The sequence below is a fragment of the Pleurodeles waltl genome, chromosome 1_2 (genome assembly GCF_031143425.1).
Source record: "Pleurodeles waltl isolate 20211129_DDA chromosome 1_2, aPleWal1.hap1.20221129, whole genome shotgun sequence".
Classification (NCBI taxonomy): domain Eukaryota; kingdom Metazoa; phylum Chordata; class Amphibia; order Caudata; family Salamandridae; genus Pleurodeles; species Pleurodeles waltl.
The window spans coordinates 167,240,681-167,256,479 of NC_090437.1; the positions used below are offsets into that span (position 1 = coordinate 167,240,681).

At 40.0% G+C, this 15,799-nt stretch overlaps 1 protein-coding gene across 2 annotated transcripts in view; it reads left to right on the forward strand.

Moving 5' to 3' along the window:
- The window catches only part of LOC138298872 (zinc finger protein 436-like), a 135,770-nt gene extending 123,562 nt beyond the window's left edge, over positions 1-12,208 (forward strand). For both annotated transcript variants that reach the window (XM_069236909.1, XM_069236910.1), the window contains 3 exons: positions 8,440-8,529; positions 9,194-9,277; positions 10,845-12,208. In XM_069236909.1, the coding sequence (XP_069093010.1) occupies positions 8,440-8,529; positions 9,194-9,277; positions 10,845-11,530 (860 nt within the window). In that variant the 3' untranslated portion in view covers positions 11,531-12,208. The remainder of the gene's footprint in view (positions 1-8,439; positions 8,530-9,193; positions 9,278-10,844) is intronic.
- The last annotated feature ends 3,591 nt before the right edge of the window (positions 12,209-15,799 follow it).

The window sequence follows — 15,799 nt, forward strand, 5'->3', positions numbered from 1 at the left end:
TTGGAGCACTGTTTTAGACAGCGCTTCCGGAAGTGGTATCTGCAAGTTCACAGTAGCTGTGAGGGGACTCTCAAAGCCATGGGGAACAGGGTTCGAGTCTCTGCACCAGCTCAACATCCTGTGATTCTGGGCAAAACACTTAATCCCCCCTTGCTACCAAAGATGAATGTGTTCTTGTGTAAGTAACCAGCGCTCTTGTGAAGCACTGTAATACCTTTGTATTGAGTTTGTGCTATATAAAACTGCAAATAAAATAAAGCGCTCCAATACCTTTGTGTCGAGTTTGCGCTACATAAAACTGCAAAAAATAAATAAAGCACTTCAATACCTTCATGTTCAGTTTGCACTACACAAAACTGCAAAAATAAATTAAAAGGTCCCTGCAGACATTGCAAAGAAACAGCAAGATGCCTAAGAAACAATAAAGAAATAACATACGGCCACGCAGCACGAAGCAAAAGAGATGGAGGAATGCAATGCTACGATTAGCTGTAATAAATTCTCAGATATGCCTAAACTGTACAACTTATTTACAAAAGAGTTGGCTGTCCAGGCTGTCACATGCTGTGGACAAATCTATGAAGGCCACATAAACAAATTGAAAACAAATATTTACTTTCTTTTCTAAAAATCAATTGTAACATAGGTATATTTTGCAAAGTGCAATTTTTTTCTCCTAAAATCTACTTGTTCAATAGGGATTATTGTGTTCTCGGTCACCAGTCATACATGTTCAAGGACACTTTTAGCAAATATTTTCCAAACAGAATTTAGTAAGACAAGACAACCTGCCTGTAATTATTTGTCAGATTGCAAGAGCCTTTTTTGTGTAATGGCACAATAATACTCCCAGACCAGCTTTCTAGAATTACTCCTTGAAGGTAGCAGTACTGCAACAAAGGGGTTAAAAAAGTAGACCAGAGGGTTACTTTTTTCTTTATTACTGAAAGTAGAATCTAATTGGGTTCCATTGCCCCTGAAGATCTTGCCCTGTGAATGAAACCTTCAACCTTTTTAGTTGAGGAGAGCCATATAAGGCATTAATGACTACAGCAGAAGAATCAGATGTTAGCAAGATATCAGAAGCAATAGAGTTAGAGGCACACAGTTCGGTAATATAATGTGCCCACTCGCCTTCTTTGATTGGGATTGGCATCAATGTAACCCTGTTACTGCAACCATTCAAAATAATCTTCAAAAATGGCCTCATATCTTTCGAAATCTCAGCCTCCATTAAGTCAATCCACTTGTGATGACACATAACTTTTTTTTAGCAACTTTCTCTCTAGTTCTTTGCTTTTTTAAGAGAATAATTTTGTTATTGCTTTCAACAGAATAAAATAAAAAACTGCCTTCAAATTAATCTATTGATCTTCCAATTTAGAAATTGTACAGTCGGTGACCCTTTCCTACGTGGTTAATTATTACATAAAAGGTCATGCTTTCCCAAAAATGATGGCTTAACAATCTAATTGCGCAAGAGAGTATTGATACAGAGCTTGTTTATCCACAGTAAATAGGTTAAGCTTTCCTTTTCAATCTGCTATTTGTTAGTTTTCCAATGAATTCTCCCATTTACCCTATTAAAATACACTAATCCTTCTTAGTATTCCAAGACCTCAGTCCTACTAACGGAAAATCAATACAGAATGACAGTCTCTTGTCACTAAAGGAATTAATTATTACGTTCAAACCAGAAAGCAAGTCGAAAAAGGAATAGCAAACAGTCAAAAAATCTGTAAGGGTACCCCTGATGTGGAGATATGAGTGTAATTTGCTGGAATATTTTTGTCAGTTCTCCCATTCACAATCGGGCATTTGTGTTTCCTCAAAAACTCCAAAAGGATACTTCCATCTTTGTGTTTATCCATTTAAATTTTAAGTGGAAGTATCGCTGAGACGATACTAAAAGCCTCTTTCCTATCTATATCTGCAAAGATTCTTAGAGTGTGATTAGGCACTTTAGCATCAAAATCACCAATCATGACTATGTTCTAACGATTTTCCAATTCAGCAATCTGGGATATGAAAGAAAACACAGATTTAATGAGGGAAGTATAAGATGAACCCGGGGGAATGTTTATATTCACCTGAAATGAGGAGAAATCACCAGTCTCTTGGCTAGTGTTCCTCAAGATTTTTACACATTGAGCTAAGTTTGACAGGTGAGTAAAACAACTGTTGGGACCAGATGTAATTAGTACTCTGAAATTGCTAGCTCCTTACTCGCACGACCCCCTCCTAATCGGCATCGCAGGGCATTTTAGCACATAATCGTTTTTAAGCTAAAAATCCACATCCTCCCATGTTTCCTGAATTCATATAATATTGGCAAGCTTATTATTATCAAAAGAAAAGCCTGCTATGTTTTAGGAAAATCATAGTAACCCACTGTTAACTTTATTGGTATGGCAGGTTTCCAGAATGATGTCTGTAGTTAAGAGCACCAGCCGACCGTTTCCAGTGACGGTCATCATCACAACACACTTATCCGGAACTAAAACGGATACCCATTTCCCCTCCCCCCTACTTAAAACACCAATGTTTTTTGCCTGCCCTCACAGGACAATCTTTACTATGACCATGCACTATAGCCTCATCAGAGAGCTCTATCACACAAGCATTCTGTGGCCAATAGTTTGTCTCTTTCCGGATAGTAAGAAATGACACTGATACTCCAGCTGAGGAAATAATCACAGTTTTGCGAAATCATATTCACAGCAACTTTGGATTTATTGCCCGCAAATGAATGCAAAGTGTGAACTATATGTATATCACTACAGAGCATCATTTGTAAGGCTTCAATGTCTGAAAGACAGTTAAAAAGAAACCATCTATTCAATGGCATTACCGGAATATGAAAAAGAATAATACAATATAAATTGAGCGATACCTCAAAATCATAGGCAGCATTTTGTACAGAAAAATTCTCCAAAATTTCAGTCGATTTATCCCTTGTTTCTTAGAGAATGTCGTAGCCTGTGGTTTAAGTGTACTGGAAGAAATTATATGGAAAATCCTGCTAGCAGTGCTTGTACAGTCCAGAGGAAGATCCGACTAATCCTGAGAATCCACGACAGCCAATTCTTTAGTAGATGGGTTTGAGACAGAATCACTTTCTTCCACTATCTCTTGAGAGGCCTCAGGAAGCAGAATTGGAATAAACTCGTTTGTATCCTTTTATCCTTTGTATTTTAATTGTCTGTTTTTTCCATGTTTTTTTTTTTAACCAGGGCCCTCCACTGTGTGGCTTAAATGGTCTTTTTTATTTATTTTCCATGGAAGATTGGAAATGGAGAGCATGTGTAGACCCTAAATTACTCCTGCTAGCATCTTTTGTGAGTACTTCATCTGACATTTCATCAAATAAATTTTCTAAGGAGTTATTCACAATTCTCTCTCCAATACCGGTGCACGTTTCCTTTCTTTTACACAGTTAGGCTGACCTACTTGTAACTCAATGTCTCTAGTCGTCTACAGATATCTAACATTGGTTTTGAGGAACTACATTAGCATACTAGCAGAATTCACCCTGCCACCAAGCTTTGAATCAAGAAGCCCCTTGTTCAAGATCGTCACCTCTTTTGGAACAAAGCTAGGAAGGATCGCAGAAAGAGCATCTAAAATGTGATCCGCATTATTGGCGTACTTTTCAAAAAGTGTTAATATGGATGATAACATTGTATCCCAGCATTTCAGAGATTCCGAATGTTGCACATAGTTGCCAGAGAGATTACAAGATGCATGCAGATAGATAAAAGGAGAACCAGATATGTACAGAACTGAAGATGATTGTAAGCTAGGAGTACTGCTGAACAGTTTCATCAGGTTTTTTTTGGCAAATTAAATGAGTAATATGTGGCTGGTGAGAGTTTTGAACAAATGGGGACTTGCTGTTTATCAATTTCATTATCAAGCGGATTGAAATCAGCAATAGATGGTTTGATGCTCGGACTTGGAAGCTGTAATTTTGTTGATTAAAAGCTCCTTATTCACAGACAAATCTTTTGGGTTTTTACACTGTTGGAATGGTTTGACTTCGGAGGTCTGCTTAGTGAAAATTGACAATAAGGCGCCCCTACTTTTTCTTCTGATTTTAAGAAGTAGGCTGGAATGGGTGCAATTGCTTTTAAAATGTTAAAATTAAGTGATTTGTTTCAAAGAGGATTTGACTTTGTTTTCCTGCATGATCTAGTTGATAACGCCAATCCTTCATTGTAGACAGGATGAAGCATGTACACTCAAGTATAACTTTATAAGGTGTCTCAAGCAGCACCTGGAGTTGCCTTCCACTGAATCCATTCAGCTAGTGATTAAGCTACCCTGTAACAGAAAAGCCTTCTGCTCCCAACCTCTTTCTAGCTTGAGCTCACCTGGGGTTTCACTACAGTTAGTTTTCACGCCTCACAGAGTAACTGAAACCCGGACCCAGGAGACGGGAGAAAATTAAGCTAGACTGTGGATTCCAGGACACAAGTACTCCAGGCAATTTCCTAAGTGTTAATATCAGTGTCTCCTGCACAGTTTTTATATACACACCACCGCAAATGCTAGGGAAATGGAGATTCTTATGCTCCTTACCTTGGTTTAAAGGTATCCAAATATATTTGGATAGGTCACCTCACCCACTTGTGTCGTGGCATGCTTCATCATGGGTGATGTACCACACTGAGGTAGGAGTAGTACCATCACTGTGGACTCATCTGGATTCCAGGAGCTGTTTTATAGACGGTACTGGATAGAGACAAGGATCCAGCACTTAAAAAACTCCGGCCATACCACAGAAATTTACTGTTATTAGTTGGGTGACCTGGGTATGAATAAAAACAAGAGGTGTGGATAGTCATCAATATCAAATGTATTGTCTATGCACTCAATTAAGATATTTACAATATATGTATCTAGCCAACATGTTTCGGCCTGATTATTGCCACTGTGTGTCATGCGGCCTTCATCGCGGCTCATTGTAATTTCCCTGTCTACCACACTCAGATCATGCTTCTAATTGAGGCAGTGGCACTCCTGTCCAAGTAATAAACAATTAGAGGTGCTGTTCTTATAGGGAAAGGAAAGGATACAAGAGGAGTCCCTACACAGGGCATCATTGTATGATAATAGGGACTCCCCTATGGGTCTGCTCTTTTCAACCTTGTATCCTTTCCTTTCCCTGTAGGAACAGCATCTCTAATTGTTTATTATTGGTGTCTTAGAGCATATGTGCTGGACCTTCAGTGGCTCCCTGTCCCCCATATCGAATATATAGACTCCTGTCTAAGTCCCTTGGCTTGGTTCACCACCTTTAAAAATAAAATATCTGTGATCATTAAAAGTATATATATTTAAAGGCTGCAACCCACATGCTCACATAAATCAAAATGTAACAGTATAGTATGCCATGCATGCAGATGGTGAACTAAAAATCACTTGTTGTGATTATTGCAAAGAATATGTATGTAAAAGCAACAACCCACTCTCATGCAGACACATTTAGTAATCAAAGTACAAACGCATGATGTGCCAAATATGCTAGGTTGTGAACATTCCACACTGCAAATGTTGTACATCCTAGAGATGTTTGTGTATGTGCGATATTGACTCATTAAGTCTAATAACCTTGTCAGAGGTTAGCAGGTTGTCATAGTCATACTGAGGGGGCACTCCGTGTAGTCTCATACTAAAAGGTGGATAGTATAATTAACATTGGTTATTGAGTAGTGTATGCATAGCCTCCTTTTACACAAATCATATTTGTTGTTGTTCATAAAGATCACTGTGTTTCGGTTTTACCTTTTTATACAGGCTCGGGGAGGTCCATTACTTCAAAACACACACTACATGTAGACTTGTCCATTGGCTTAAATTGGCCCTTGAATTATCGTAGTATCACAGCATGAGTGGCCAGTTGGATCATAAATAAATGCATCAAGCTCAGCACGTGTTCAAGAGCAGCATTACACTGATGCTATAATCATGACAATCTTAGCATTGAATGCTACTGAATATTTCAAATTATGATAGTGGATATTGTAAGGCTTATTTTTAAAGAAATCATAAGTGTAATCACCTCAGTATAGGAGTAAATCGAAGATAAACAACTATTAGCTTTCTGGAGCCAAGCTCGGTATGCTAGAATGTGCATTCAAATTAATGTTAAAATGAATTGATTTGTTTTGAAGAGGACTAGACTCCACCGTATTTCAAGTTCCATAGGCTATAATGGAGTTGTTATACGTGGACGGCATACCCGTCACGTTTGTGACAGAGTAACCCCCTCCGCCAGACTCTAAATCAGGCCCTTTGTCTTCCTGCGTGATCTAGTTGATTTTAATCTACCAGAATTCTGCTTTCGTAAGTCATTGCAGGGCCAGAAAATGATTTCAATAAGTGATAACAATAATCCTTTGATGCAGGCAGGATGAGGCATGTCCACTAAAGTGGGTCTTCACAAGGTGTCTCAACAGCGCTTGGAGTTGCCTTACGAAACCTACTCGGCTGGTGCTTAAGCCACACTGTAATACAAAAGCTTTCCACTCTCAACCTCTTTTCTAGCTTGATCTCTCCTGGGCCCTTTGCTACAGGTGGAGTCGGCGCCTTACAGAGTGACAGAAACCTAGGCCCAGAAGACAGGGGATAACATTAAGCTAAATCATGGATTCTTGGGAACGAACACCCCGGGCTGTTTTTGAAGTGTTAATATCCGTGGTTCCTGCACAGTCTTTTCAGACTTCACTCCATGTTCTTAAAACAGCTGGTGGAGACGGGGTGCTGTGCCGATGCACTTGCCAGGGGCAGTGCAAGGGCCCCCATAGACAGCCCCATTGCGCTTTTCTCTGCCTGGATTACAGGCAGTGAAAAGCGCAACAGGTGCTGTCACACCTGACGCACAGCAACATTGCTGCAGGCTCAATTATGAGCCGGCGTCAATGTTGTGGCCTGTTTCCCGCTGTACCTCCGCCGCCCGCCAAGCTCTTAATAAGGGCCTAAGGCTCCATGATCTGGACTAGTAAAATATCAACCTTAGGTAAATATTGCCATACAAAAAATGGACTTGTATTCAAATTATAAGGTAAGTCAGGCTCACTTCTCACCTATTGTGGGTCTAGTTTTAGATTACTTTTTTAACTTGGGTCAAAGCATATTTGCAGCCAGGTGCTTGCTAATAGGTTTACGTCTAAATTTTCACAGTGAGATATTTCTGTTAGTTTGAGGTCTGGTGGTCTATGTAATAAAACACCATCAGGCTATGTTGTCACCAGTTTGTGTTTGATAGAATTAGAATGAGACCAGTGGTGAAGCGTCATAATTTATTTTATTTTTTTGGCCAAGTACCGTTTTCTAAATTAATCTCAAATGCCTCTTTGTTGCAAGCTTTTTCCTTTAGGCATGCAGTGGGATCACATGAATTGCATGCATGTCAAACTCACTTGTTGTAGAACGCTCACTTTATGCTTTCACCTTGCTTTTTTCCCATCTATGATTGTGTAACTGGGGCAGGTGGGATGCGTGCATGGCCCCTATAGTGGAATATATTTTCAGAAACTGAATTAAATAAACACAAACAAATGACATAGGCAACTATATACATGAATTGACGGGGCCATGCATTAACAAATACCATGTCGGATAAGACAAACATTAGTCAGAATTTCTGTGCATGAAAACCACAAAGGCGTGGAAGCACAATATTCTATCATGATAGAGAAAAAGGTGATTTCTTCTTCACTGTGGGCAAATAAATGTGATGTTGATCAGAAGGTGCATGGAGTTACAAACATTAAGCATCTAACCAATCACAGTAAAACAAAATTTTGTGATGGCAGCGGGATACAAGATAACCACAAGCGTGACCTTTACATTTCTCAACTGGTTGGGACTTTCCAAGGCGTCAACAAAACAATTTCTTCACAACCCCTGTCCAGACCTGTGTGGACATCCAGATGTCTGTCTGTTGCTGGACAGATAAAGTAATGCATGTCGTGTGAGATGTCTATTTTAATCAAGCCTTGCATTACAAGCTGTTCGTCTGGATAAATTAGTATATCTGTGATTATCCCAATTCTGAACACACTTTGCAGGTCTTTGTCATGATTGAATATCATGAATCGTGAAGAAGACAAGATGGATTCCACATAAAATAAAACATGCTTCCACATATTTTTGCACTAAGGTGTTATGATCATTACAAGGTACACTTGATTTTCTTGATATTCTATATTTATAGACTAATCATACAAAACCAGGTCTTTTTAACCCACTTTCAGTGTCCCATATTATCTTCCCTTACACCCACTTTACTGCAGAGGTTTGTGTTAGTGACTACTTATTGAGGCAAAATGGATGAAGGATAACTGCCATGTTTAAATAAATGTTTTTGGGTCACAATCCATGCATCAACCATTATACTGTTTGGTAAATAATCTGTGTTATTTTGTCCTGCAGGATTTCCCTCCCTCAGTGTAGAGCCTCAAGCAAGGTTTGTGCCCCACCGTGGTGCAAATAAAGGAGATATACACACCTGCAGCAGTGCGGGTAAATATATTTATGACTGCACTGCCTAAGTTTGATTATTGAGTCATTAGTGATTATTAATGATATCTTCTACTGTACCAAAACTGGTAGATAATGCGTATAAACTGAATTTTGTGCCAGTGCTAAGCATGTTGTATTTGCATCCACCTATACCATGTGCTCAAAGTTAGTCCTAAATGCGAGTGCAAAACCATAGGTTAATAAATTTGCTTTCGACTCTTATTAGGGACAGTAATATGGAAAAAACATATCAAGCAAAATTAGTAATTGTCTCTCTGGGTCCCAGTTCTTGATATCCATGTGTTTTAATTGGAATTGGCAGTCTAATGTTCATTGATTTTAATCACTGCTATGAATGACCAGGTTTAAACTTGTAATTTGAATAGCAATATCTTTCTGTATCTGCCTCATCCTCCTGTGTTATAATTTTTGTAATACACTTGATGCACAAATGTTTTCTGATATTTCAATTCTGCTAATAAATCCTGAACAGAAATATGAATAAGTTAAATCAGACTTAAACTATTGGATAGCCCTCAAGTAGTGTAACTCATGCTATTTACTTAAAATGTGCCTGAAATATTTTTTATTGATTAATTCAGGGTCTGCAAATGTTTTGCTAATATTTTATTAATTCATTTGTGCTATTTTCTCCTTCATTCAGGTATTGCACTTGCTAAACCTGTGCTTGACCTAAGTGTTAAACCTGAGGAAGTTTTCCAGAAAGAGCGGGAGAATAAGCGAAGAAGTGTGTAATAATCTTGGGGAACTTGGGGCATTTCCTAACAAACGCAATGCGCTTTACAATCTCACTTTCATTACTCTGTAAAAATAGTCTGATAAAAGATTGTGTTTCGAAAACTTTTGAATGTTCTTATGAAGCCCTATCTTTGTTAAAAGAAAGACGTTTACCTACATTGTCTACCTGCGTAAGTGATAAAAGAAACACTTTGGCTGTGCTGCAGTTTGTCTGTGGCTAAAATAAATCAGATCATGGGGGTGGTGGAAGTAACATTGCACACTTTAACACTGATAGAATTACAGGATGTACCACCACATAATCTTTAGCCTCCAGTGACATTATGCAGCCTGACACACACAATCTTTGATCCAAAGGACATTACATTGGACTTCATTATGAGTGTCCCGGAGGGAGGGGGTTCAGGAATCCTGGAGTAAATGAAACTAGAATCTCATCAACTCTGGAGTGCTCAATTAACGTGGATTCCAGGGTGAACCCTGAGGAACAGGGAATTACGGGGGGAAATTGGGAATTCTGGGTCCAATTTCCACTGGTATTTCCTAATTTTGCTCCAGCCTTTCACCCAGAGATTTTGGTCAGCATGGATCGAAAAACCTGTGGTGTTGACATGGATCTCATATTTCCAGTGCGTTTAGTACCTGGCATTTGCCTAGCACCCCTATACATTCATATTAGCCTCTCCAAGTCCTCCAATTCACTCCCCATGTATCTTTCACACGCTCTATAGCTCCCCCTGAGCCCTTATGTGTCCTTTTTGACCAACCATGTCTTTTAATTGGCCTGATTGCCTTCCCTCGATTTCCACCATTGCCTACATATTTTGATCAGCTCATTACATTTCCACATGACCTCAAAAGATTTTATTTATCTCACCTTGTCTCCCCGTTAGCTGCCCCATGGCTCTCCTTTGCCTTCATGTCTTTCCTTTCATCATCCACATTTGTTTCATGGGCCTTGAGTCTCTTGCTTGTTCCATAGCTGTGCTATTCTTATACAGCAGAGTGCAGCAGTGGCGGCTTGAATGAAGTGCTGCTGGGGTTATGTCTGTGCCTTAATGGCTGAGAAATAAAGGAGGGTGAACAAAAACAAAATTGGTTGTGGCCACAAAAATAGGAGCCATTGTAGTGATTTGTAAATTGTCCTCTTGTGGAAACCCTGGGGTTTGCAGCATGTTAATGAACTTTAGGTGATGATTGGCACAAATGTGCTGCTTTTAAAATAGGCAAACGCTAAAGACATGCTCATTTTTAAAAAATCACTGTTCGAATTAGTTAAACCCCAATCACATTTGCAGTTTCAGCAAATGAAATGTCAATCAGGGAGCCAGAAGTAAGGTGTTCTAACATGTTGCTGTTAAGAAAGAGATGAGATGTTCACAAGTTCAAATTTTTTGGGCTTCTCGTACTTTAAGAAATCCATCCAGGGAGAACTTTGTAATCTTGGAGGTTTATCCAGGAAAAAGGATTTCTGAATGTTTGCAAATAAATGGCTTGTATTCATACTCTCTATAAGTAGCACACTAAAGTTCCATCTCTGATTTTTTTTTAAACAGGTGTCCAAAGGATGATCTTGGACAGAAAAGATGTTGAGTCTTTAACATGCAGTGGAAAAATAGCATCATCCAAAGACTTTTCAAGAAAAGCCAAAGAGAAGGAGGTTTCAAAATCTGTTAAGGAAATATCTTTCAAGAGCCGTCTGTGGCCAGAAAGAAATCAAGAACTGAAAGAAGATACAATTCCTCAATATACAAGCGAATTAAGAAATCCACAATATTCCAACTTACATATGCGAACACTAGGAGATGAAAGCTCAAGAATGCTTGAATATGAAAATAGTTTGGGGCATGTCAGTCTTCTTTCAAGCCAACCAAACACACAGCAACCATGGAAACTATATCCTTGTACTGAGTGTGATAAAAGCTTCAGGCAATACATCAGTCTTGTTAAACACAGGAAAGTTCACAATGGAAAGAGAGCTTATCAGTGTTCAGAATGTGGGAAAGGATTTAGAATGAAGAACACACTTGTTAAACACAAGAGAACACATTCAGGAGAGAGGCCATATCATTGTAGTGAATGTGGAAAAAGCTTCATTCAGAAGCACCACCTTATTGGACATCAAAGAGGACATACAGGAGAGAGACCCTATCGATGCAACAGATGTACAAAATGCTTTCCTTGGAAGGCGAGTCTTATTGCACATCAGAAAACACATGCAGGAAGCACAGGTATGAACTGAAACTGCTTGGACGTGTTGTAAATGATCTTTATGAAATCTCAGATGCCGACATCCTACAGTACAGCGCCCCACCACTGAAGTGAGGTCTGTGGATGGTTTCAGGTGGGTGCAGCAGCATAAAACCCCATTGATGATTCCACCCTAGCAAAACATAAAATGTCCATTGTTACAACAAATAATAAGAGCAAGGCTGGAAATGAGCACCCTGAAATCATTTGTATTCTTTATAGCAACTGGAGGTAGCCTTTAAATCAAAAGACATTAAAAAGGTCCTAAAGTGAAAGAAATGTAGAAGGTCAGGATGTGTGAATTGAACAGAAGATGTGAAGGAGTTTGTGTTCTGCTACTTGCGGTGCAGATAGTTTTTCATACCATTTCCTGACTCAGGAATGAAGTCCCCAAATAGGAGTTGTCAATTACGGGAGACTATCTGACCTTTTTTTTATTTTTTATTTCATGAGGAACAACTGACTTTATGAATGAAACTTCATAATATGTTTTTCACAACCATGACTAAATACAAACTACAGAATGGTGATCTGTTTGGTCCTAAATGCTTACTAAAAAGAGATGTTGCAGTTCATTTGCAAAAATAATTACATAGGACATATTGAATTCTGATTGTTTCCCAGTTCTTGTTGATGAGTAATAAAGAAAGCAGACTGATGATAACCTTGATTTGGCTTTCATTTGATTGTATTATTGAAGCTCTAAAGTTTACTCGGAAATGAGGAATTAGAACTTTGCAATACATATGGGTTACCTCATTGAAAGTTCTGTTCGCTGCAAACGGGAATTCCCTTATAAAACCTAGTGCACTGTTATTTCAGTTTTATGGATACTACAGTTGCTGGTAATATCACTATCCATAACATTCCTGTTTCCCTTTCCAGTTTATTCCTGTTTTATGCCTATCTTAAAGAAGAATGCTAGATTTTTTCAAAAATGCAGACTCAGTTGCTGATGTGTATGCCGAATTTAAAGTGGGACTTTACACGGAAGTAGTAGGGCATATACAAAGAATAACATCTCTGAAGCAATCAGGACTATATGTGTGCTTCCATTTTAAAATCCCTTTGTATGCCGTGAACTACCTCTTAGCACACTGTGAGGTGACTTCACTGGTCAGCTTATCTTGCCAGTTCCAGAGAGCCACTAATAGTTGGCACCTATCCAGAAGGTATACCAATTCTGTGTGAACCTAATGCTGTGTTTGATTACTTTAAAGAATAGCTTCGCTAAGAAGTGGTCGGTCTCTTTTTTAGGGTCGAGCCTGCGTTGCAGCTTTAGGGTTTAGAAAAGGTCTCGGAGCCCTATCTACGTCACGTCAGTGTTTTTAATTGGTTAGTGGGCTTGCCTATTAAGATCAGCTTGCTTTCATTAGTCGAAGGCATGCATACGTCATGCCTTTTCCGATGGCTAGCCCTCCTCGAGCGCATCGACAAAGTACAGAAAACATGCGAGGCTCGCTGTTTTCTGTCCGGCTCGTGGACTACTTGTTCTCTAATTTACTAGCGCGATTTCGCTTGGCGGAAGTCGAGCGCTTTACATAGTTAAATGCACTTTTTCGGCTTACGTACATGAATGCACTTTTGGCGATAGGTGAAAAGTCGGGTTAGGAGTTTACAACGCTATCAGCTCGAACATGAACAAACGCGAGACCCGTTGCATTGCAAATGCTTGTTGATGAATGTGGGGCCTTGGCTTAGAAACTAAGGGCCAGATGTAGCAAAATGCAAAATTGCGACTTGCAATTTGCGAGTCCATCCGACTCGCAAATTGCAAGTCGCAATTTGCTATGCAGTACGGTGTCTCAGACACCGACTGCGACTCGCAATGGGGTCGCAATGACCCACCTCATGAATATTCATGAGGTGGGTCGCAAATTGCGGCCCCATAGCGAGTCAAGGCACTCGCAAACATGGAGGCCTGCTGTAGTCAGCAGACCTCCGTGTTCGTGACTGCTTTCAATAAAACAGTTTTTTTTTTTTTAAGTGTAGCCCGTTTTCCTTAAAGGAAAACGAGCTGCACTTAAAAAAAAAAAAAACGAAACCTTTAGTTTCGGTTTTTTTTCAGGGCAGGGAGTGGTCCCTGGGACCACTCCCTGCCCTGAAAAAATATTTGTGGGTCCATTCCCAAAGTGGAAGGGGTCCCATGGGGACCCCTTCCAATTTGCGAGTGGGTTACCATCCACTTGAAGTGGATGGTAACTGCGATACGATTTGCGACCGCGTATGCGGTCGCAAATGGTATTGCATACCACTCAGACTCGCAAATAGGAAGGGAACACCACTTCCTATTTGCGAGTCGGAAATGCATTTTGCGAGTCGGTTCCGACTCGCAAAATGCATTTCTGCATAGCAAAGAGGCATTTGCGCCTCGCAAACGGCGATTTTCGCCGTTTGCGACGCGCAAATCCTTTGCTACATCTGGCCCGAAGCTTTGTTTCCTTGTTGAGAAAGCATCCTACCCAGGCACAAAATACCATTACATTAAATTTGGCAAACTCCAATATATTTACTGAGAGATAGTGATAACATATTACTAGGAATAAAGTTATTGCTGTGTCCTTAAAAGTATTTTTTTGTCCTCATTCATGACAAGGTAAGAGAAGATAATAGGTGCCATAACTAATGGTGTAGCTTGACCTGACTAGCCAGAGCCTCTCCTTCAGCAGTTGGGGGGAATACCTTAGGCTAGAGACACCCAAGTCTCACCTATGTCCCGCTCTGTTGCCAAGTCTTGTTTTTAATCATTGGAATTTAGAGAGAGAGAGAAAAAAAAAAACCTGGACCCATGCCCAAAATGGCTCCCAAAACTTCAATCGCTTTTGTTTATGTGCGCAGTCTGGTCTGGCTATCATCATTCCTGTGTTCACCCAATCTCTAACAGTGGGGGGTGAGTTAGAAAGCCATTTTAAGCAAATTTCTCTACACACAATTAATATCAAGAGACAAAGCAGTTGAGCTTGCCACCTTTTAATGCTGGTCCTGGGGTCCCCTCTTCTAACAGACCAAAAATGATCCACACCAGACTGACTTCCACTTTCATTTTTAATATTTTCCGCAATGCCTTACCCACATCTTTCCAGACGGACTGGATACCTGGGCACTGCCATAGCACATGGATGTCATCTGCACATTCCACCTCGCACCTCAGCAAAACATTTCTTCCGTGACCACTGACTTCCCATTTTTGCAAGCTTTTTTGGAGACCAGTAAGCTCTGAGTGTGGCAGATTTCACAGTAGACCAAAGCATAGACCATGATACTTGCCACAAAATGGAGACAGCCAGCAAAGGCAATTCCATAGTCCATAGCTTTTCTGCTAGCTCTGAATGCCCATCCTCGGACTGCACCAGGGCCCAGTACCATTTAGAGACCTCCTTCTGTATCTGATTCACCGCTGAAAGGTCCTCATGCTGTTCTGTGCTGACACCCACTTGGGGTTCACTCTGAAACCAACTGGAGATTTGAAAATATTTTAATCTTGAGAGGGAATTAGTTGCAAGTCGACCCAGTGAGTCCCACGAAATCAAAGTGTCTCCTTGCCGCAGCTGACCCCTACTGGATATATCTGCCTTTAGCAGTGGAGCAGACAACAAGTCTTCAAAACACAACGGAGTTCCAGGGGAGTTCCATATGGGAGCCAAAGCGCCATAATATGGAATACCAAGAGTTTTATTTATACAATACCATGTCTCACAAGCTGCATCCAGGACCCTGAAACAAATCTTTTTAAAATATTTGGGCTGGTCAAATTTAAACAAGAAATAGCCACGCTTTTCCTTTGGGTCCTCTGTTAGAGTTTGATAACACGGGGGAAAGTGAACAGTCTTTAGCTAGTAATAGCCGGAATTTTTTTTAACCGGAAGGCACAGCAGTAAAACTGAAAATCCGGCAACGCAATTCCTCCACACGCTTTCTTTCTGCAAAGCTTCCTCCAAGCGATTCTCACACTTTTGTTAGACCAAGTAAAACTAGTAAGCTCCCGTGCAACTTTTTAAACTATTCCGCTTTCAAAAGGAGAGGCAGTTAATCAAAAATGAAGGAGAACTTGGGGAGAATTGACATGTTAATCAGATTAGTTATTTCCATCAACGATAAAGGAAGATGTGACCAGGACTGGAGAAAACTTTCTATTCTTTCCCCCTAAGTCTATGAAAATTACCTGAGCCATCTTTTCTAAATCCTTAGCCATCTGGATGACCAGATAGCACATTTATGCTTTCTCCAGAGGGCGATCAGTGATTGCATTCCACGTCATTAT